This window comes from Mus pahari, chromosome 14, assembly GCF_900095145.1.
Source record: "Mus pahari chromosome 14, PAHARI_EIJ_v1.1, whole genome shotgun sequence".
Taxonomy (NCBI): domain Eukaryota; kingdom Metazoa; phylum Chordata; class Mammalia; order Rodentia; family Muridae; genus Mus; species Mus pahari.
In genome coordinates, this window is record NC_034603.1 from 82,202,337 (window position 1) to 82,226,440 (window position 24,104).

Genomic DNA, 24,104 nt, shown 5'->3' on the forward strand with positions numbered 1-24,104 from the left:
AGTCAGAGACTGGAGAGACAGTTCACTGACAGTGTGCATACTGCTTCGTCAGAGGACCCAAGTGTGGGTCTAAATACCCATGAGTGATGGCTCACAACCGCCTGTGACTTCAGCTCTGGGAGATCCATCACCCTATTCAGTTACCCAGGGGCACTTCACTCACACGTGCATGTGACACACACACACACACACACACAAAATTAAAATAAAACAACTCTTTTAAAGATCTCAAAAATAAACATGTAATTCATTCAAAATCAAATTTAAGAAACACACGAACAGGTTCTAAAGAGGAAATCATTTATTAAAGAACATTTTCTTGTTTGCTCTATGTTTTATTTCCTGGGACTCTGCTGTGTGCTGTGTTTGTGAGTGTGGAGTTTCAGCACAGCTTGCACACAGGAGTCAGAGGACCACTTCTGGGAGTTGGTTCTCTGCTTCCACCGTAAGTCGTGGACACTGACCTCAGGAGACCAGGTTTCAAGGCAAAGCTGACCCATCTCAACAAACCTTAGGAGATGTTTTCAAAGTTCCTTAATATTTGGGTTTACAGTCCATGTACATAGACAAGGAAGTTATCTGTAATGGTTTATATATTCTCAGCCAAGGGAGTAGCACTATTTAAGGTGTGGTCCTGTTGGAGTAGGTGTGCCACTGTGGGAGTGGAAAATAAGACCTGTAGCCACCAGCATCCATGGGTTACTGGATTCCTGAAAGAAAAGCTGGGGATGGATAGGAAAGATGGCAAGAGAAATAAGACAAATTTCTCTGATCAAGGGTCAAGGTTTGATTCTAAGGTCTGAATTCAAAGGGAGGAAACCCATCCCCCACTTTCCCAGGATCTCATCAGGAAGATAAGATCAGCTGGTCAGCAGGTACTGGCTTCTTGCAGGAATCTGCAGATGTGGCAGGAAAATAGACTCCAAGGTCAGAAGACCCCATCCTAGGTGGGATAACCAATGTGGCAAACAAGGTCTGATTCAGCCACTCAAGGCTGGGGGAGGGCATAGTTCTCCCCCCCCCTTTTTTTAATTAAAAGTTATCTGGACTGGGGCATTAAATTTACTTATGCTCTATGGTCCTGCCTGGGAATTATGGTGGCTTGCGGCCATGTCTGGCTTGGGTCTGTGCCTAGACTATCTCTTACCCGTCCTGGAGGCCACACACAGCTTGCTTATGTTTATTTGCACAAACATGGCGTTTTAGTGTTTATTATGAACAAACACAGCTTTTTGGCCCATGCTTCTGTCTTAGGTTGATAAGAGTCATAGAATCATCAGTGGCCCATCTTTGGCTGCTGGCCCTCATAGCACACCTTTTCCCATTCAGACCAAAGCCACACTATGCACTCAATGCATCTCTTCATAGTGATGAATAACTTCCATGACTGAGCTTTGCTGAAGGTGAGCCTGTATGAAGGTAACTGATCTGCTTGAAATACAAAGTCACAGCTTAAAAGCAACAGGATTAAGGTGGTCTGAGGGGATGTCCCAAGAACTAAATTCAGTTGTAAATTAGCAACAATCAGACACAAGGCCTGGACTCCTGGTGTGGGGAGGTTGCTTTGAGAATCAACAGAAAAAAAGTTACTTCTCAGGTAATAATGGAGGCTATCCTCCAAATTAGATGGCTGATAAAGATGTTTAGCCATCTTCATAGTTGGAATCATTCTTACTAGAAGACTCAGGGTCTGTGTCTATTTGACGAACCAATATTTCAGGCAGCCATTGGTCTCTAACTTCTTTTTGTGAAAAAAAATACACAAACAGAACCTCTCCCCCCATATTAAAATGGGGTCTGGACCATTCCATGTGTTAGTTAGGTGGTCCTACCATTTAACCATGGCATATGAGCTGGAAGTGACTGGATGCCAGTGGCAATCNGCTGCAGACTGACCTTTAGCATCAGTTTGCAAAAAATTTAAAACACATAAGACAAAGGCAAGATGTGCTTTGGTGACCTTGGAGGGTATAATTCCCCCTCCCCTTTTAAAATACTTTTTATTAGATATTTCCTTTATTTATATTTCAAATGTTATCCCCTTTCCTAGTTTCCCCTCAGAAAATCCCCTATCCCTTTCCCCTCCCTCTGTTCCCTAACCCACTCATTCCCATTCCTGGCCCTGGCATTTCCCTATAATGGAGCATAGAACCTTCACAGGACCTAGAGCCTCTCCTCCCATTGATGATAGACTAGGCCATCCTCTGCTACATATACAACTAGAGCCACAAGTTCCACCATGTGTTTTCTTTGATTGGTGATTCAGTTCAAGGAACTCTGGGGGTACTGGTTAGTTCATATTGATGTTCCTGCTATGGGGCTTCAGACCCCTTCATATACTTAGGTATTTTCTCTAGCTCCTTCATTGGGGACCTTTGTGCTCTGTCCAATGGATGGTTGGGAGCATCCACTTCTGTATTTGCAAGGTACTGGCAGAGCCTCTCAGGAGACAGCTATATCAGGCTCCTGTCAACAGGCTCTTGTTGACATCTGCCATAGTGTCTGGGTTTGGTGGTTGTTTATGGTATGGATCCCCAGTTTTTAAAGAAGATATTGTTTTAAAGTTCCCCCAATACCTTGTCCTTGAGAATTATAAGTAATCCCAGCAATATGGGTAACATTAAATTGTTGACAAAACATTTCAAATGGTTGACTGTAATAGCCAGTTCCATTACCTGTTTTAATCTGATTTGGAGCACCAAGCATAGAAAAATAATGCAGGCAATGACCAATGACATTTTAAATTGTTTCTCCTCTTAAATCATTTTCAAATAGAAAGCCTGAAGAGGTGTCAATAGTCACATGTACATATTTTATTTTATTTTAAATCAGGAATATGATTATCCATTTGCAATAATTGATTGCATATAAGTCCTCAAGAATTAACACCATTATGTGGAACAGGTAGAAATTGAGGACACTGAGAACAAATCTTTACAATTTGACATGCAGATTCTCTAGAAATAACAAATTATTATCTCAAGCCATTACTATTTTGATGATATAAAGAATAAGGTTATCTCAGGTGCCTTCCCTCACGTCCCCCTCCAGAATCTCTGCTTCTACCCTTTGCTCCTCCCTATACTTGGCACCAATTGTTCAGTTGGCATCTTTCTGAGCCCTGACCCACTTTATCTTAAGGCTCAAAATTGGGAAGAAGCTGAAGAACTTAACAAAAGGTAGAGGGAGGACCCAGAAGGATAAGCCAGTGGCAGGATGACTCCTTGAGCACACAGAAGACTAAGAACTTCCCGCCTACCCCTGCAGCCCAAGTAATGGTTGAAGGAGAGAAATGATACTCTAAAATTGTTCTTTGACTTCCATATCTGTGCTGTGGCATGTGTATTCACACACACACACACACACACACACACACACATGCACACTCATACACACACACACATACACACACAGACACAGACACACGTAACTTTTTTTAAGCTCAAAACTCTGAGGTCAGTCAATTAGGATGTGGACTATCTTTGCTGAGTCTGTGGACACTGTTGTTTGTGGATGGAGGAGCCAATGAATTTAGACCTGGTGGCTGCCACAATTCTTTTCTTTTTCAGCCTCCAGGTCAGTCTGACCATGGCCCCGGAGATCTGAAAGCTTAAGGCTTAGTTGAGGGTCAGAGAAAGTCTACTCTAGATTGCAGTGAGGAGAAACATGGCCAGGGTGGGGTGGAGGTGATGACCAGGATTTGTCTCACAGGAAGTGTGTTCAAGTGTCCAGAATGATGGTGGCATTGGCTTCTGGGGGTGGGGGTCCTTACCAAGATTTTTTGAGTGCAAATGATGATAAGAGAATTTGTGCATATTATGGTGTCTGCGCTAAATTGTTATGTTGGAACTTTGGATGCTGTCCTCATAGAATAGACCATGACAGAGCAGACCCATCAACCAGCTGTGTAGAGGACAGAGCCAAGCTTGTACAGATGTGGGACAGAGGGGCCATGCTAGACTTGGGCTCACAGACCTCAGCTACCATTCTCCACGTAGCATGGGACAACTTGCTTGTAGTTGTTCCTGATGTTGGGGACCAAGGAGAAGGATTCCTAAACTGTGTTCAATTCTTCACAATCTGTTGGTGTGAGAGCAGGGGTGTCTGATGGAGATAGGAGTGTGTCTGCCTTACATTTTAGCTCAGGGACGTTCATCCCAGAAGATATAGAAAAAGACCTTTCTTCATACCATGAGGAAATGACAGGGAGCTCTGGGAATCTCCACTGTCAGATTTTCAAGGGCTCCAGCCAGGGACAATCACAGCACGAGGGAAGGAAGAATGCAGTGCCCGCTGGCCAGCTAAGACGAGCAAAGCCACGTCATGAGGGAGGTTGCCAACAAGGCAGTAAGATGAGTAATAAGAAAAAGAGAAGCTGTGCAGGCAAGGAATCCACTTAAAGCAGAAAAGGTGGGGCGTGTGTGTGTGTGTGTGTGTGTGTGTGTGTGTGTGTGTGTGTGTGTGCTGAGCTGACAGAACCTATCCCAGAAAGGAGGGGCTTCACAGAGAGAAAATGCTTCCCTCTTTAAATTTTTATTTTATTGTTTAAAAATTCTTATACAGCTTCAAAGGAATTTATAATGAATTTGAGTCATTTTCACTATTATCATTCCTTCTCTCCCTTTCTGTCCCTACTTACTCACTTCTATGCTTCTTTTTATTTCTTCCTTTACTTTTCTTATTTCCTCCAAGTCATGGTTTCTCCATGTAGCCCTGGGTGTTCCAGAACTCGCTGAGTTCTCTGTGTAGTCCTGGAACTCACTGTGTAAATCACACTGGCTTTGAACTCAGAAATCCACCTGCCTCTGAGGCCTCCTGAGCACTGGGAAAAAAGCCATGCTCCATCACTGCCTGGCCTACAGGCTCTAATGAGACCCTCTCCTGATTATATAGGGTGTGTGTGTGTGTGTGTGTGTGTGTATGTTTGTGTGTGTGTGTGTGTGTCCCACAGAGTTTAACCATGATTGTTTATCTAAGCATGGGTGGAAACATGGCCAACTGACCAGCAGCTTTACCCCAGAAGCAAGTGAAAACCGTCCTCTTAATAAGAGGCAGGCTCACTAGAGCCCAACACAGGTCATCAAGGAGAAGATGCTAACCGGGGGACTCTGCTCACACAAAGTGGGAGTACCCCCGTGTTAGGTGGGAGTTCACAGTTAGGTGTGAGTTTGGCTGTGGGTGTCAGAGCCCCACTGGAGGAGAGACTGTGTTGTGGAGCAGAGCTAAGGATGGCTGAGGATGGTGGGCTGAGAACAACTGTTTTCCCCTGAGCATTTACCTTTGAGCCCCTTGACTTCCTCTGTGGACTTTAATTGGGTCTGTCTTATTTTGGAGCTTGTATGTGGAGGGGGTGTAAATACTTAGACATTCAATAGATGTGTCTGAGTGAAAGGGAGAGAGTGGAAGGGCCTGGTGCAGAGACTGTCCCTGGAGGGGTCATGGGGTGATGTGGGTTCCTGACTCCTGAGAGGGCAGCTGCTTCCTGCAGCTTAGCTCCCCATTTGGTCTCACTGGGAAGAGAATCTAGTCTTCAGGGACCAAGACTAACCTACTATTTGGGGACCTGAGTAGATGGTACAGAGCCTAGATCAACTGCTCCATCTTTGTTTGCAGTGGGCTTAGTCACTGGGTTGCGTTGTCAAAAAAGAAAGCAGGGAGTGTCCCATCTGTAAGGGACAGATATCCAGTGTGACAATGGCAAATTATTTTGCCATGTGGTGAGGCCTCATTTCCCACATATTTGGTCAGTCACCTGCATGGTGACCCATGGACTTGTATTAGCATGTGTCCTCTAAGGAACTGGGATGCTACGAACAAACATGATATTTTCTTGTATTTTTCTACTTCCCTGGATACCATCAGTGGAAGATAGGCCCAGGTAGGTACTGTGGGGTGTTCTGAGAGAAGGGGACATGAATGGGTTCCAGAACTCAGCTGCCCATGCTTTAGGAGTGGGATTAGTCCAAGTCTGGGCCCACGGCACTTCAGAGTCAAGGTGCTCATGCCCAGCTGTTCCTTAATAGAGCGATTCTTTTCCAGCCTAGGAAGAGGGCTCTGTTGGTAAAGTGCTTGCCTTCCTCACAAGTAAAAGGACATGAGTTCAATCCCTACAAGCGACAGTGTTTGTTTGTTTGTTTGGTTGGTTGGTTTTTTTTTGTGACTGCAGTTGTGTGTGCTTGCAATGGCAGGATGGGGGGTGGAGGCAGGAGTTCCCTGGTCAGTTCCCTGATCAACTTGGCAAAGGTCCAGGTCAGTGAGAAATCCTGTCTCACACAATAATGGAATGATACCTGAAGATGTCTTCCACATACACATCTGTCCTGACAAGGTGTATACAGAGAGAGAGAGAGAGAGAGAGAGAGAGAGAGAGAGAGAGAGAGAGAGAGAGAGAGATTATTTTCCATCTTCTGGGAAGTGTTTCTCTCCGTCCTGGGCATCAGATCTATGGGTGTTCACCAGGTTAATTTCACCTCCCCCATTTTGTCTCTGAGTCCTGTTCACCCAGAGGACAGCACTGAGCATGCTCAGGAGGAGGGGAACCACCACAAAGACCATCAGCACGGAGGAGATGCTGCTCAGCAGGGACCTGCAGAAAACAAAGGAGGCAGGGAGTAAGCCACCACCTGGCATAGAGGGCTCAGCCTTCTTGGTGCCCATATCCCAGCCTTCAAGAGCCAGATAAGGACCAGCCTGGGACACTACTAGGGTCTGTCTCCCCGCAAGTGCATGGTTGGTCACGTCACCTGCACGATAAGCCCTCACCTGGGGAAGCTTTCCCCGATGATATCCTTCCTTTCCCTTTGATCACCATCCTCTCTGTTTGTCTGGACTCCCAGAAGTCCTCCTCATCTACTCTCCATTCCTGCCAGGCTGAAGGTGTCACTGCTCCCTGGCCTTTGACCTTGGCCTCTGCTACATTCTTCACCAGGATGACCCCACCCATCTCATCAGCACCTGTGTGTTAGGAGGCTTGGGGCTCAATTCCATCTAGAAATGTTGATGGTGGCTTCCACTCTCTCAGTGGACTGACACTGCTGTTGCAGTTCTTTGTGTCCCTTTATTGTACCCTGAGGGACCATGAGGGCCTGAACAGTATGAAGCCCCATTGCCCACCTCCCTGCCATCCTCTATTCCCTGCCCAGGTCTCCATCTCCCTCCTTGGCCATCCTTGGCTTCTCCTTGGGCCCAACAGGAGGCCATCCTCAGCTTGTGGAAAGCATCTGCAACTGCAGATACTCTGTGAGTCACAAGCTAGCCCAACATGTTCCTGGAAGACACAAGAGCTGACGCTTGGCAGACCACAGCATCCAGTGTTCCAAAATGTTCAATGGACTGAGGGCTCTCCGTGTTTCACACTCTCCTGGACTCTACATTTCTGGAACCTCTGTCACTTGATAACTATGTTTCCACCCACTTGCAAATCAAGCAATAAAAACACGTCCAATGCCCTAGCAGAAAAAGAAAATTATTAAAAAGAATCCATGAGAGAGCCTATGAGGTGGGAGGCTTTGAGACAAGTCTGTCTAATTGAAGATTAAAGGAGTAGAAAGAACACAGTAGAAAGGACAGGAGACTGGATGAGACCTGAGGGACAGTTCTGAGGGAGAAATAGAGAGGTGACCTATGCCTTAGCTTAGCCTGTGGTTTATCTGTATCCTTGACCTGGAGTCTTGACCCCCAACAGGCCATGATGAAATTAGGCCAAGGAAGCTCTACACTGCAGGGAATTCCTCTGGACACCTCCAAGAGTGACAAGCATCATCCGGGCACACCTCAGTCCCCAGTTTCCCACTCCTCCCCTGCAGTACTCCCCACCCCCAGCTGGTTCTTGGCAGAGTTGAATAGGAACAAGGAGATTTAATTATAGGCTGAAACCTGAAGCTGATGGGACAGGGAATCTCTTCTAACTCAGTGGAAACCCAACTGTGACCCTCTGTCCTGCCCTCTGGGGGACACACAGGGGAGACACAAAAGCTGTGCTCAGTCTCTCCTGTCACTCAGGTGAAGATGTTACCTTCCTGCAGCTGAGGCTTCGAAGAGGAGCCTTGGTACACTAAAAGGTGAAAGGATTGGGGAGCCCAGCTCAGGCTTTGACAGGAGAATCTGCCAGCCCTGGTGTTTCTACAGGAGAGGTACTGAGGTTAGCAAATAAAATTACAGGATGGACAGGCCAATTTGGTATCCAGATAAATGAATGTAGCCATGCTAAGTAATGCTTGGGATACACTTAGGCAAGAAATGATTGGTTTTCCTGGATCCCAGGATTCCTGGGCATTTCTGTTCTATCAGGAGGCCCTCCTGGGGAGAGGCCCCAGGGTCAGCCCAGTGGGAAGGAGCTGCCAGGGTGTGGCTCTGCTTACCAGATGAAGAGAGAGCTCTGAGTCACCTGGCCATTGTTCTCCACACCAATGCTATCTGTGGTTGATGGTGTGGGTGTCACAACTGTGGCTACCGTTGTCATGCCAATGCTCTCCATGGTTGGTGGTGTGGATGTCACAACTGTGGCTACCGTTGTCATGCCAANGCTCTCCATGGTTGGTGGTGTGGATGTCACAACTGTGGCTATCGTTGTCATTGTTGTAGTTGAATTTTCTGGAGCAAAAGATTACAAAAGAATATGGTTCAATCCTCCTATAAATAGTCTGGCTGTGGGTATGGCCTTAAGTTCTTTCCCTAGGAATTAAGGGGCTCAATTTCCAGTCACCATCCAGAACTTACTTACTTACTTACTTACAGATTAATTCATAAATCTTTGATACAGGGTTTCTCTGTGTAGCCCCAGAACATGTGGGACTCACTCCATGAACCAGGCTGGCCTCAAACTCAGAGATCTGCCTTCCTAGTCCTGGTATTAAAGGTGTACACTACCATACCTAACACTTTCATTCTTTTTTAAAGAAAAAAAATGATTTGCAGAGAAAAGAAACAGCTCCCCTTTAATACTCGATTCCTTCAGAGTATGCTGTCTCACCACTGTCTGAAGCGCAATAGGCAGAAACACTTCGATTTTGTATGTTCTGTCTATTTTATTTTATTTTTTTAAAAATTCACGTATATGTATGTGTATGGGTGCTGCTTTGTGTCTTCTAAGTGCACCCCATGCTTGCAGTGCCCATGAAGGCCAGAAGAGGCTGTCAGATCCATTGAAACTGAATTACAGATGACTGCAAGCTACCATGTAGATGCTGGGAAGGAAATCCAGTCCTCTGGAAGAGCAACCAGTGCTCTTAATCTCTGAGCCGTCTCTCCAGCTCCATATTTGTCTATTTTCTTTGTTGTAGTTGTTTAAAGCAAGACATAAACCTCATCCTTGTTACTCAGTCTGGCCCAGAATTAAAGGTTCTGCAGCTTCCTTTATGTTATGTTAAAGGGGGCGGGGTCTCAGGAAGAGACTTCAGCTGCGTGGCAAAGTGCTTGGCTAGCACAGGTGAGATTCTGAGTTCCATTCCCAGATCTATAGGAATGAGAATATCTAAGACAGGCATACAAGGGGACAAGGGTTGCCCACCTCACCCTCTTTCTTGGCAGGACAAATAGAGCAGACTTTCTTTTCTAGTAAGACTTTTACAAGGATCCTTGATCCTTCACTAGGATTTTTTGGAATTTTTTTTCTTACCTGGATCAATGTTCACATTAATTTCAAACATGTGATCATTTCCAAATTTTGTAATTCCACACCAGTAAATGTCAGCATCACTCATCCTCAGATCCTCCATGGTCACTGTGAAGATGAAATCTGTCTGGTTGTCCCTGATGGACACACGGTTCTCCTTCACCAACTGCTCTGATGTATCTGTTTCAACGAGAATCTCACATGACTTCCAATGAGCTCCTCGACACCAATACTTCTTGTAATCCTTCCAGCCTGAGGTGTATTGGCACTGCACTGTCAAGGAGCCCTGCTCCTGACCGCTTACCTCTGCTGGACCTGTGACTGGATCCTGAGCAGTGCAGCAGCCTGGAAAACACAAACACATGGACCAATGGTCTCCTCCTCCAGGGGCGAAACTCTACTGTGCCAAGTAGTGTTCATGAAAACCAGTGAAGGGCTTCCCTTTTCCCAAGGCAGATCAGCATCGTTATCCTATATGTTGAAGCCTCAAAAGAAAAAAAAATCAGAAAGAAATATACAGACAATTTTTCCATTTCACTAATTGGCAGGGAGATCGATACAAATCAGAATCACAAATAGCATCATACCTCAGTTTGAATGGTGATTACTAAAAAAAGACAAAATATAGCAATTGTTGGTGTATGTGGGACAGAGGATGTCTCTCACCCTGTGTGTTGTATTGGATATCAGACTTTATGGGAAATGGTGTGGAGTTTCTCAGAAAACTAGCATAGGGCTGGCACATAACTCAACAGTCCCACAGGAGACATATTCCGGACTGGTTGGGTTTTATAAACCTGACACCAACACCATACAGAAGCATACAGAAAGAAAGAACATCAACTGAGAAACTGTCTGCAGCAGGTTGGCCTCTAGGCAAGTCTGGGGGACATTTTCTTGACATAGGAAGGTCCAGTCCCCTGTGGGTGGTGCCACAATATAAGAGAACACGCTGAATAAGCCATGGGCAGTAAGCCAGCAAGCAACACTCTTCCATGCTCTCTGCTTCAGTTCCTGCTTCCAGCTCTCTGGGCTGCTTGGGCTCCCTCTCTGGCTTCCCTCCATGACGGAGTGTGATCTGGACCTTTAAGTCAAATAAGCCTTTTACTCTCCAAGGTTTGTTTGTTTGTTTGTTTTTGGCCATGGTCTGTATCGCAGTAACAGAAAGCAAACACGCAGCCCAGAGACATGAAGCGAGTATGTGGAAGCGACGTCTCCCCTTGTGTTTACTATGGCGGTGGTCGTGGTAGCCACGGCAGTCACATAGATGCAGGTGAACAGATAGCGGATCGTGGTGCATGAGTGTAATGGAGAACCATCATGAAGGGATTGAGTTCCGCCATTTACAGCCCACGGGGGAGACTGGAGGAACTGAAATAAATCAGATACAGGAAGATGCTGCCACACATTCTTATTGATGTGTGAAAGATAAAAAGTTACTCCCTGTGGCTAGAGAGACAGGGAACAGACCAGTCGGGAAAGTGTTTCTGCATAGTCAAGAAGATCTGAGTTTGGATCCCCAGAGCACATGGAAGAAAAGCCAGGTGAGGTGGGGGCGGGGTGTCTGTAACCCCCAAAGACAGAAGGATCCTGGAGATCCCTGGCCAGATAGGCTGAATCTATGAGCTCAGGAGCAGTGGGACACCATGTCTGAACAAACAAGGTGGAGAGTGATAATGGGACCCAGTGTTAATCTCCACATGTATGTGTGCAGTCATGTGTGCACCTGAGAGCTCATGCACATGTGTGTGCACACACATGGAGAGACATACACACAACACTTTAGACATACATACACCACAGAGACACATTTTTTTTCCCTCAAAAGAACAAAAGTAAACCTCAAAGGAGTAGAAAACAGAACAGTGGTTATCAGCCCGGGAAGGGCATTAGGGAAGGCAGGAGAGTGTGTTTGTGATGTAGAGGAGAGCTGTTGGGACACAGGGGTGTCTGTCATTTGACGGGAATGACAACTTTTAGTGTTGTGTGAGAGAGATGAAAAGCATGTCTGACAACTGAACATTTCAAAACACCCCGTTAGAGATTAAAGGCATTAAAGGCAATCACCACCACACCCAGCCCCAGTATTAATTACTGTGCCAGTTAAACCTCACAATGGAACTGGAGATGGAGCTGCATGCTAGAAATCCCAGCACTCAGAGGGAGGAGTCCGGAGGATCACTAGGTCAGGGGCATCCTAGGGTGCATGTGCCAAACATGAAACCCAAAAATACATTTTGAAAAAATTAGTTCATTCACTCACTCATCTGCTTTTGTGGAGCAGCTAGGGTTGGGAAACACACTGGAAGGTTTGTTTTTGGCTTTTATTTGTTTAATTTTTAAAATGATTTTGGTTTTGGTTTTTCTGCAATACCCACAGAATCCACAAGATGCCAAAAAAAAAAAAAAAACCTTGCCTTTTATTTTGGGGGTAAGCAGCTGGTGAGTGGATCAGCCAGGTTTCCCCAACCCAGAGCAGACCGTCTCTGTCGCCCTCACCACTGACATGGAAGTGTCTAAAGCCCCTGCTACTTACCTGGGAGGAAGAGGAAGAGCAGAGCAGGAAACTGCCACATGGTCTTGTCTCCTCTCCTGTCCTTGGTGGCGACCGATGACAGCAACCTGTGAGGACTTGCAGCTCAGCTTGAGTGTCCTTTAGGTCTCCTGTTCACTTCTCTCAGTAACTTCCTTGACAAAACTTCTCAATTTTGCATACTGGAAGAGAGATAATGCCAATCTTTGAGGAGACCAAGTCAGGGCACGTGAGGGACAGCTGGGTGAACAGGGAACTTCCTCTACTGAAAAATGCAATGTGAGACATAAACTTGAAAGGCAGATGGGAATCACAAGGAGAGATGCAGACACACAGGTCGGCAGAGACAGACACAAAGGATGGGATACAGCAAAACCCTTACCTGGGAGGTAACTGAGTTGCAGGGGATCATGGGAGAAGAGAGCAACCAAAGGCAGGGTGACTTCAGTAGCAAGGGAGCACAAAGCAGCCCAGGCTAAGCCCATGGCTTTAGCCTAGGCTAAGCCCTGGTTGTCAGAGGGCATTGCTGAAGGCTCAGCCTGGGACAGCAGGATTTATCTAGCTATGGGCCTCAAAGCAGGCCAGGGGCATCTGCTGCAATGGCTACTAGGGCCAGAGGCATTGACTCAGAGAAAGAGGGAGAGTGTGGTCTTGAGGAGAGGTCTCATGGAGCCCAAGCTGGTCTTGAACTTCTCATTTTCCTTTTTCCAACCTCAAAGTGCTGGGGTTACAGGCGTTCCCCAGAATGCTTGGTTTTATGAGGGGCTGAAGATGCACACTGTGGTCTCAAGAATGCTGGACGTGCACTCTACCCCCTGACCTGAATCCGCAAGCCCTGGTTCTGTTTCTATAAGACAGAGTTTTGCTGTGGATCCCAAGCTTGCAAGTGTAGAAAATTATAGGTACGCTGTATCTCTGGTATCAAATTTTCATGGGAAGAAATTTATAAGCACACACACATGCATACACATGTGCACACGCACACAGGGAATGGTTATGATCTCTAATCTTCATTGTTAACTTGACTGGATCTGAAGTCACCCAGGAGACTCACCTGTAGATATGACTGTGAGGGTGTACACAGAGAAGTTTGAATTAGGAGGTATGACCAACCCTGCTTATAAGCTCTAGGATGAGGTCTGTAAGATGCTTATTGGAGAGAGAGAGAGAGAAAAAAAAAAAAAAAAAAAAAAAAAAAAAAAAAAAAATCAAGAACCACACTGCCATCTACTGGCTGAAGCTGTCCCAGAACACGAGAACTTCAGGGAAGAAAGTTTTAAAGATTTTATAGCCAGAACATGAAGGGCCATAGAGAAGGGTCTTAGCCTATCTTATTGATTATTATAAGAACAAGACTTGAAGATTTGACACCACCCAGGCAAAGAGCCGAATCTGCCCTGCTGACTGATCCCCACCTCATCCCTGCAGGTCCATCTGTGCACCTTAGAAGGTCAATCCCCAGGCCTGCTGGGAGCACCATATGGCCCTAGGCACACATCCACAGCTCTGCCGTTTCCATCCTCCAGTCAGGGGCTGCAGACTGCTGCCCGAGATTCTGCAGGAACTAACAGACGCATTCGGGTTTGCTCCTAGAATTTCTAAGGGCAATTGTCTGTATAAGTTTCACTGTAGGGCTCTGTCTTTGGTTCAGATCTCATCTTTTGGTGGCTTCGTTTCTCCCTGGGCTCTGGATAATGTAATTCATCTCCCACTCCAATGTACTTGACTTGTTTTTGACAAAAAAAAAGTGGAAGATTGTGAGTTTAACACACACTGCTGAAACAATCAGATATCCACGCGCTAGAAAACTAAATGCCTAGAATGTCCTTCCTCCTGTGCCGAACAAGAAATCCAAAATAAATCATGATTCATGAGCTGAAATGTTAAATTGAAAAACTTCCAAACTCAGGCCTGTTGGCTATCAGCCTAGGCAAAAAGTGGTGAGCTCCAAGAGACCCTGCCTCAAGGGAATAAAACCGAGAGCCATGGAGCAGGACGGCTCACACCCTCCCTGGCCTCTGTATGCACACACACACACACACACACACACACACACACACACACACACACACACACGAGAGAGAGAGAGAGAGAGAGAGAGAGAGAGAGAGAGAGAGAGAGAGGATACATACTCTAAAACCTTTTAAAAGTTGGAACAAATATGAGAGAACTCACAATTTCTTATATGTGACACCAAAATCATAACCTTTGAAAGAAAATTTGATGAATTGTGTGTCATCAAAGTTTAAAACGTTTTGACCAGGGAGATGGCTCATGGGTAAAGTGCTTGTCCTTTAACTATGAGGACCTGAGTTCAGGTCCCAAGTACTTACATAAAACCTGGGTACAGTGGCATGCATTTGTAATCTCTGCACTGAGTGTGATAGGGGACTCCTGGCCATTCCTGGGGACTTGCTGGCCAGGCAGTCAAGCTCAGTCAGCAAGCTCCAGATTCTGTGAGAGGATAATACGTTACAAAGTAATATAGGAAAACAATCAAGGTCAGCTCTGGCCTCCACGCGGGCATGGACAGGCAAATGTGCCCACACATACACGTGCACACAAACACACGTGTGCACTATACACATACAAACGCACAAAGCATAATTTTGTTCACACTGAACTATCTTATAAGGAGGATAAAGACATGAGCCAGAGATTGAGATAAAATATGGACAAAGACTTCTGTGTACAGTATGAAGAGAACTCTAAAAAGAAAGCAATAAGAAACATTAATTTACTTAGTCTGTGCATGGCAGTACATGTTTGCAGTACACAACTCGGGTGGCTGAAGCAGAAGTGTGTCAGGACAGCTTAGCAGGTAAAGGCACCTGCCTCCCAGTCTGAAGACCTAAGTTCAAGTCCCAGGACCCACTTGGTAGAAGAAGAGAACCAACTCCCATGAGTTGTCTTCTGACTTCTATGCTTGCACTGTGACACACATGTGTTCATCATGTAAACACACTAAGTTAAAAACTGTAACAAATTTCCAAAAATGGCTTCAGTTCAAAAATAAATAGAAGACACAAAAACAGATATGCCATCAAGGATGATGTATGGGCAGAAATGAAACACACCAGAAATATTTGCAATCTCATCAGTCACTTGGGAAACTCAGAACCACATGTCTATCAGAACATCTGGAATGAACAAGAAATAAGGAGAGCAGGAGACAGGCCTCCCTAGATAAGAGTGCTTGCTGCTCTTGTACAGGATCCAGATTCGGTTCCCAGCACTCACATGGAGGCTCTAGACCATCCCTAACTCCAGTTCCAGGAGTCCAATGCTCTCTTCTGACCTCCGAGGCACCGGGCATGCATGCATATGGTGTACAGACACAGGGGCAGATAAACACTTCTGGGCATCAAAGAAATCTAAATTCCTTTAAAGAAATGATGAGAATGGAAACAAACGAACAAGACCACAAAAACCCAGTTCTTCCATCCTTAGCTGATGGAAAAACAAGATTCACCATGGCAGGAACAGTTGGGTTATTTCTTAGAAAACCAAACATATACTTACTATATAACCTAGAAGTTGTACAAGGATACACGCTAGAGACATAAAAATGCAGAATCGTATAAAAAAAAAACGTACAAAATGTGGGTAATAGTTTTATTTGTAGTGGAAATGACCCAAATACTTAAATGAATGAGGAGTTAAACAAACTGTAATGAATGTATACAATGGAATAATGCTCAGTAATAAAGAGGAATGAATGATTTCCAAGAACATCTGCTCGTGTGGATCCCAGAGGCCTTGTACTTGACAGGGGAGGAAAAGATATACCACTGAAAGGCTTCTCTTTCTAGAACATTCTCAAAGTGACGGAGCCAGAGTCAGACGGAGATCAGTGGTTCTCTAGTGGGCAGTAATGAGGCAGACCGGCATGAAGGAGGACTTATAATGGTGGAGCAATCCTCTGTTTTGACTGTGATGGTCGTTACCTGGATGCATGTAGGACAAAGCTGCATAGTTAAACACAGATGTAAATGAATGTGTGTGAAACCCGCTGAGAACAGAGTAGTGGTTACTGTGCTGCTGAAACAGGCACGGTTGGTGGGCTAAGCGCCGCTTCGGTCTCTGTCCGTGGTCCTGAACGCTTAGCTTAGCAGCCTTACCGCTCCTTGAGAGCTCTGTCCTTGGTCCTGGTCCTCAACATTCACCTGGTAATTTCACCTACCTCTAGGAACCTGTAAATCCCTCTCCCTGTGCCTTTTCTCCAGACCTGAACATTCCAAGAGCCCACACCTCTAGACTCCTAGTTGACCTCTCTGTGTGCTTGGGAGAGTTGGCAGTTGAAATGCTCTACCAGAAGTCAAATCCTTTAGGACTGTTCTAGAAGAGGGTGCACAGCCTGTGAGCCAAGTGTGTGAGGGACATGTTCTTCAGGAACCTCTTCCCTGTAGTCAGGAGGTGATTGTTGCCATCGGAGACAATGGCCTGGGATGATTTTATAGCACTGAGAAGATCGAAGGGCTAGACTTCTGTTCAAGAAACTTCTAGAAGATTCTTACCCTTTGGAGCTGACATGAGAGCAGAATCCAAGAAATTTGGAGAAGGGAAAGGCAGACCTCTAACATAGGGCTCCGGGAAAGTCTTGTTCCCGCTTTTTTTTGTAGGGGGGGGGGCTTTGAGACAGAGTCTATTATTTAGCCCTGGCTGTCCAGGAACTCAGTAGGCTAGCCTTTAACTCAGAGATTCACTTGGCTCTGCCTCTCCAGTGCTGGGATTAACGGTGTGTGCCTTTTCTCACAGTCTCATTCTCTCTTTTATGCTGAGGACACCACAGGAGTCTGATATCCAAAACTCTCTGGTAATCAGGGCCCCCCCCCACCTTTGAGACGCAGAACAATGAAGTCCAGAATCCAGGCACTGCTGCCTCTGAGCAGAGCTGATCCAGAATCCAATGTGTCTCTCACACAGTCTGCATGCAGTGTTGAGTTCCTCCCAGGGCATTCCTGGGAGACTTCACTTCATAGTTCCTGGACAGGTCACTCTACACTCGCCCCCCCCCCGGAATCCTCTAAAGTCTGTTCACCCAGAAGATAGCACAGAGCATGCTCAGAAACAGGGGCAGCTTCAGGAAGACCAGGACCTGGAACTGAATGCTGCTGAGCAGGGACCTGCGGGCAAGTGAAGATGGAAGATAAGTTCAAGGACGGGATCCAGAACCAACCTGTCTCTTCCCACATTTCCTAATGCCTTGCCTCAAAAACCCAAATGACCCAGAATCAGACTAGGGACGGACTCAAGGAGATCTGCTCTTGTGCCCCCCCCCCACTCCCCGGTCTGTTGTTACGGAGAGGTGATGGATGAAGAGAGGAAAGGGTCCTAACTAGGCATGTTTTTTAAAAGCATGGCCCAGAGCTACCTACTGTCTCTCCATTGTTAAATGACTTTATTGGTGATGGGGCAGAGCTCACGTAACACAAGCTGGTTTTATGATGTACTTATGAACTTGAACTTCTGTTTATTTTGCTGTTGATTCCCTAGTGCTGGTAATTACAGATGTGTACCAGAGCACCCAATCTATGCATTTCTGGAGATCAAACTCTGGGCTTTGTGCACGTTAGCCAGGCACCCTAGTAACTAAGTTACATCCCTAGCCTTCAGTTGACTTCCTGAAACTAGTTCTTCTGAATTTCCCTCCCTCAGGGCCTAGAGACATCCTGGTTCTCTCTGAGTATTTCTAAGAACTAAGAACAAATGTAAACTTTAGCCCAGAGCTGAGCCTATTCCTTTAAGTACTTCATGAGCAGTTCCCTGGAGCAAAAGCCCCAGCTGAACAACTATCTTTACACTTAATTATTTATTGTGGGGCTCAGAGATTGAACTAAGGTTCTTAGACTTGGTAGCAAGCAACTTTACTCACTGAGCCACTGCCCTGACCCTCAACAGTGACTTTTGAAAGAGACACAGAGCTAGGACTCCAAGTCTGGAGTCTGGTGGGGGAAGGACAGAGATGGGGGAATGGGAAGGCTATGTGAATCTGTTAAACACAGAGTCTGCCCAAGGCTGTGTTCCTTGAGCCCCTCCTCCATCCTTGGCACACACAGGGAGGCTTGCAGAATGAGAAAACTGAGATCAGGGTGGGAGGATGTCACTCAATGGTAAGGGTTCCCCAATATGAGGCACCACTGCTGACCCCCACAATCCTGCTGCTACTGACTCTCCCCAGGCCTTGGGTCCTTACCACAGTTGGAAGAGGAACATCACATTAGTACTAATCCTCAGGTTCTGCACAGAATTCACTAGTGGGAGGATAGCAGTTGTGGCTGGGAGTGTAGTCTCCATGGGAGTTGTGGCTATTGGAGATAAAGATACACACCAGGTCACCCGTCTGTACTGAGTATCTGTGTGGATCTGATGTCACACAAAATCATATATTCACAGTAGAGGGTTTGAGAAGTGTTATAAGTCAAACCTCAGCCACATCCCAGATGGGGCTCTCAAGGGCTGACGGAGGCTTCTTGCCCAAAGACTGGCCATCTGTGCAGTGTCAGACTTTCTTCCCAGCCCTGTCTGACTCTGTCTGAGGGAGGGTAGAGAGATCTCTCAGGGGTTCACATCCCCAGGACTGATGAGAAGCCTATGAGAGCATGTGAAGAAACACAGCTCAGCCTATGACCCAAGGATGCTCCCAGAGGCCATGTAGGGTTGCCAAGCATCCTTCATATGGGAACAATTGAAGATCACTTTAACCCACCACTAAGGAAGATGTAGGTTGTTTCTCAGCTCCTCCTAGAGACATCAGATGTCAGATTATTTGTGTGACCTATGCCTCACCCCTCCCCCAGCCATGGCTGAAAAGTCAGCCATCTTTCTCCATGTCTATCACACACTTTTCCCAATCTGGCTGAGATGATCACAACACTCAGAGGCACATTTCAACACAAATGTCCATACATGTCCCAAGTGCAGGCAGATACTCCCTAGAAGCTCCATGGCTGGAGCCAGAGCTGTCTTACCTGGAAAAACATGCACCCTTACACTGACTGATGGATCACGTGACCACGAATCCCAGATAAAGGAAGTCTGAATCTTGCACCAGTAAGACCCAGCATCGTCTTCGCTGAGGTTCTCCATGATCACTGTGATGGTGGAGTTCGCAGCATGGTCCCTGATGGACACTTGGCCACTCCTCTTTTCTTTCTCACTTCCGTCTGTTTCTACAATAGTTTTACATGTTGTGTCATGCGGTCCTCGGCACCAGTATTTCCTATAGCCCTTATATGATGGACTATATTGACACTGCACACGGAGAGAGCCTCCTACGTAGCCAGACACAGAGCCAGGGCCCGACAGAGATAAACAACCTGGAAGACATAAGCCAGAATCTAGGTCTCCTTCCAGGTGGGCTGGGAAGTAGCTGTTTTCCTGAAGCCTGGGGAGATCCAGGGAGAGTACCAGGAGAGACATTTTTACTTGGGATGCAAGCCAAGTGGACTGGAGGCTGTGGCAGACAGACAAGTAGAAATCTGTTCCCTGTGGAGACAAGGCACCAACTCACTGACTACACATGGATCTTGCCTTTACAGTCTGGTTAAGTGAAGACACGGCCACAGCTGGCTTAACGTTAGGTTGTATACAAATCACTTCCTTTGCACGAAACCTCAGCATTCTGGAATCTTCTGCAAGTCAGACTTGCTCTTTAATAATTCAACTTCTAAATTGCATTTAGGAGAGACTTCCTAGTACTTGGGAGGCTAAGACAGGAAAATTTTGAGTTTGAGTTTAAGGTGAGCTTCATCTAATTGGGAGTTTTGAGCCAACCTGAGCTATACAGAAAATGCTGTCTCAAAGTAAAGAACTGATTCACTCTACTGTTGTGTGTGACCAGGCTACGTGTGCCCCATGAGTTACTTCATGTTGTGAAAACATAGTTTTCCAGATTGTGTCTTGCATAAAAGACTCTATTTTTAAAAAAAGACTTCTGCATATTATGTTACCTATGTGATATGCATACCCACAGAGGTCAGAGAGGACCCCTGGTATTTACAGTTACAGATAGTTGTGATCCTCCTTGTGGGTTCTAGGAACCAAATCTGGGTCCTCTGTGAGAGTGTTAAGTGCTCTTAACCAGAGTCATATTTTTAGTCCTGAGAGACTGCACTAGGCAAGCAGCTTTTGAATCCATTTTAAGGATGGAGGAATACTGCATACACAGGACTCAGACTGATAGGTTACTTATTCCTGGCAGTAGAAAGGGGCCACCCTAAAAATGTATTGGGGTAAACAGGGGCTGTAGGTGTATGTTGGCAGCATAGAAAGAAAGGGAAATTATGGGGACATGAAAAGGGAGTGGAGCCCTTTTGTTCTAGAATCTGATTGGACCCTCTCTCCAGCAGATGAGAACTATAAGTATTTGCTGTAAAGAGTGCTCTCATAGTGTTGCAATCCGTTTCACAGATAGATAGTTAATGTTAAAGAAGAAAAGCTCCAGGCTTAAGGCTTGGATACCCATGCTCTTGGTCATGGCTTCATTCCTTTACTGCCATTGCCCAAGAAAGTGGTATCTTAGAGATACCCTGTCTTGAAAAAATTGAATGAATGAAAAAAAGAAAGGAAAAAAAGAAGAAAACAAAAGAAGAAACAAAGAAAGAAAAATATAACAATAAAAAGAAAGAAAGGGAGGGAGGGAAGGTAGGCAGGAGAGAGAGAGAGAGAGAGAGAGAGAGAGAGAGAGAGAGAGAGAGAGAGAGAGAGAATCTTTGGGACTATTAATTGTTTTCATAAACCTATTCCCTTGAACTGCAAGTCCAAATAAACCCTTCCTCCCTTAAATTGCTTTTTGCTGAGTGTTTTGTTACAGCAGCGAGAAAATGAATACATTATAGCAGCTGAGACCAGCCACAAGCATTCTGAGCTATTTCTTGAACAAACAAGCTTATCTTGTTCCTTGACACTTCCATAGCCAGTAGTAAGAGCCCAGTGGAGGAGATGGGCGGAGGTCTCATTTTCAGTTCTTCGTTGTAGCTGACTCTTACTGTGTGTCTGTAAAACCGGGACAATGCTGCCTTCTCTGCCTAGGTCACAAATGTTTCATAGACTAAACTGACATTAATAGTACATATAAGACCAGCTACTGCAGGCTTCATGCACTGCTAAGAGCCCATGACCCTCACCACTCTGTGCTTCAATTATTTCTTCTTTTATTATTTTTTCATTAAAATTACTTTATTCAAATTATGATTTCTAAAAGAGAAGGCCCCGTGTGAGTGACCTTTGCAAGTCCTTGTGCTGTTTGAAAACCACATTTTCTGGACTGAGTATTTCAGTTGGGCTTGGTGTCATGTCAAGTGGAAAGATGGACAGTAAATGATGGAGCAAAGGTAAATCTTAAGCAACATCTTTTGTGGGAGTTATACCCTGGTTCCTTGGGAAACCCAGAAGAGATCAATAATTGTGACGTCCGCTGCAATTTGCAAAAGTGTCTTTTTATTTTGAGTCTTGACTTGGATGGCAAACCCCCTACAATGTACGTTTGGCATGTGACCCCTGGCTTGGGTGTTTTAACACTTATATACAGAGCAGTTAGAAATTCTTTGAATGCTTAGGGCGAAGGGGAGGGGAGGCGGGTTAGGTAAGTCATAATTCAGACACGATACCATTTGGTAGGGCAGAACTTCAAGGCTGGAAGGAGGAATTAAAGAGTGTCTTTTATAGGGCTATCAGGAGCTAGTTTTATGGCCAGCCATAACTGTGACCTCTGATTACCTCTTTTCTATGATTTAAGCGTGGGACCCTAATCTCCTTTCTTCAAGGACAGGCACCAGCTGCACCTGGTCATCCAGGAGAGCGCTGGCCTCAGCGCGCCACCGAAGCTGAGGGGTTTTTGTCATTTGTCTTACTAGAGCTGGCACGCGGCTCCTTGAGTCCTCTCAGAGCAGCTAAGGAGGTGGGATGAACTCCTGAGTTTGCTGCAAGGGGGAGGGGGAGCAGGGTTTCTGAGGAGCAATGCAGAGGCAAGCCTTAGAAGCAAGCCTTACTGAGCTTGCTGTGGGGGAGAGAGATCCCAGGGGGAGTGGGGACTTCTGCAGGAGAGTGCAGAAGCAAGCTGTCTGTGCACCTCATGGGGAGTGAGAGAGCAAGTCAGCTAAGGGCAGGGCAGTACTGACTACAGAAGTCTGTGGAACCAGACTGTCCAACAATTCCACCCAAGTTCCAATCCAGGCCTTTGTACAGTATTCATGCCTCCAGACTGGGATTTACTACCAGGCTCTGTACTACCAAGAAACCAAAGACTGTGCTCTAAGCTCCTCCATGCTGCTAATGGGGCCCCTGAAGCAAGTGGTGGACACTGATTTCATCAAACCTAAGAACCTTCCAGAATTTGCAGGAGGGAACCTGCCTCTCCCTACATAGCGCCAGACCCATGACACAAATGCCTTTTGTGGTTTTGGTTTTGAGACAAGGTTTCACAATGTAGCCAAATCAGCCTTGAACTCAAAAGCCTCTTCTCTGGCCTTCCTGGGTGCTGGATGAAGTTACTGGCGAGAGACACCACACCCAGCAGGTTATTTTATTCAATATAATGTCCTTGGGTCCTTTCATGTTTTAATGAATGTCAGGACTAATTTGAGCACTGCAAGTTGTGTACATTCACCAAAATAACATAGTGTACCTCATGAGTGTGCGCAATCATCATTTCAATGAAATAAAATTCTACTGGCCCTTTACAAGCGTGAACTGTGTGGGCGGTAAAATTCATATTAAACAGAAATTCTAGTTTCTCGTTGAAGTTTTTTGTTTACTTGCTGGTGGTGGGCATGGTGTTCCTAGAGATTGGAGCACAACTTTAGGGAGTCAGCTCTCTCCATTCATGTTGTGGGTTCTAGGGATGAGGTTCAGCTTGCCAGGACTGAGAGGCAAGCACTTTCACCCATGAGCCAGCTCTCTGGCCCAAGTTTTGTTCATTTTATTTTGTTTGTTCTTTTTCTTCCTCTCTCCTCCTCCTCCTCCTCCTCCTCCTCCTCCTCCTTTCCTTTTCCTATTTCTTTAGACAAGATCTCCCTGGTAGGCCAAAGCTGACCTCACAATCCTCTTACCTCAGCCCTTTGAGTGCTAGGATTATGGCATGTGACACCCTGCCTGGCTGTTTCCATTCATTTCATGTCAGAAAGCACTTCCTTCCCTTTGCCTTTCCCTCGCTTGCTCTGTGATTGTCCCTTCCCTTCCCTCTCAGGCTCATGATAGAACCCCCTGTGGGTCTCCTCTATAAATACAAGATGACTGCCTTTTCCCAAACAGTGTTTAGAACCTTAGGTAGATGCAGCGAGCAGAAGAGATGTTATGAAAGAAAAGAGGACTGAGAAACGGAAGGAGAAGTGCACTGTATGTCAGTACAAATTTCATCACAGTTTAAATCAAGGCACAAGCACTCTGCCCTTAGCATAAAGATGAATGGGTCAAGATGGGGAGGCCCACTCCGGAAGGATGGGTAAAAAGAGGTCTTCCTCTAGAGCTTCACTGCACTGAACTGCACTGAACTACAGCACTTGGGCAATTTTGTCAGATGTAAGCAAGCTGATTTGAAGAAGAAGTTGTATGATGGGAGTGGTCCTGCTTTGTGGCATTTGCTGATTACTGGGGTGTCAGTATTCTCATTATATCTGATTCGAAGCTCTCATTTACTGTAGAGAAGGGGAAAAGCCCATAGACAACTCCTGTGAGCTGGGACAAGGCAGCTCCAGCCATCATTGTGTCTGGAACCTACTTCAGTCATTACAGCATCCCCCCCCCCTACTCTCCAGACTGTCTGAAGATTCTATCATCATCATTGCAATCATCACTCATCATCTTCACCATCTTCACCACTTGTCAGAGACCAGATTGAGAAAGCCCAGGCATCTTACATCTCGGGCATCCTGCAGCCCAGGCATCTTACACCCAGGGCATCCCGCAGTCCAGGTGTTTTCACAGTATGCAGCTAAGAGCCACATAGTTCTTTGTCAA

At 45.9% G+C, this 24,104-nt stretch overlaps 2 protein-coding genes across 2 annotated transcripts in view; both read right to left on the minus strand.

Annotated features, from left to right (window-relative positions):
• Nucleotides 1–4,757: 4,757 nt before the first annotated feature.
• LOC110332554 (CMRF35-like molecule 3) lies at nucleotides 4,758–12,284 on the minus strand. The gene is made up of 4 exons (XM_021213822.2): nucleotides 12,150–12,284; nucleotides 9,617–9,958; nucleotides 8,361–8,592; nucleotides 4,758–6,586 (listed from the first exon to the last, which is right to left on the minus strand). Exons 1-4 carry the CDS (start codon nucleotides 12,187–12,189, stop codon nucleotides 6,394–6,396), a joined length of 807 nt encoding a protein of 268 aa, XP_021069481.1. The 5' UTR covers nucleotides 12,190–12,284; the 3' UTR covers nucleotides 4,758–6,393.
• Nucleotides 12,285–17,172: 4,888 nt separating this feature from the next.
• Nucleotides 17,173–24,104, minus strand: part of LOC110331942 (CMRF35-like molecule 2) — a 9,022-nt gene continuing 2,090 nt past the window's right edge. The window contains exons 2-4 of the mRNA XM_021212826.1: nucleotides 19,118–19,465; nucleotides 18,343–18,454; nucleotides 17,173–17,272 (exon numbers count right to left, since the gene is read on the minus strand). Of these exons, the coding sequence (XP_021068485.1) occupies nucleotides 17,173–17,272; nucleotides 18,343–18,454; nucleotides 19,118–19,465 (560 nt within the window). The remainder of the gene's footprint in view (nucleotides 17,273–18,342; nucleotides 18,455–19,117; nucleotides 19,466–24,104) is intronic.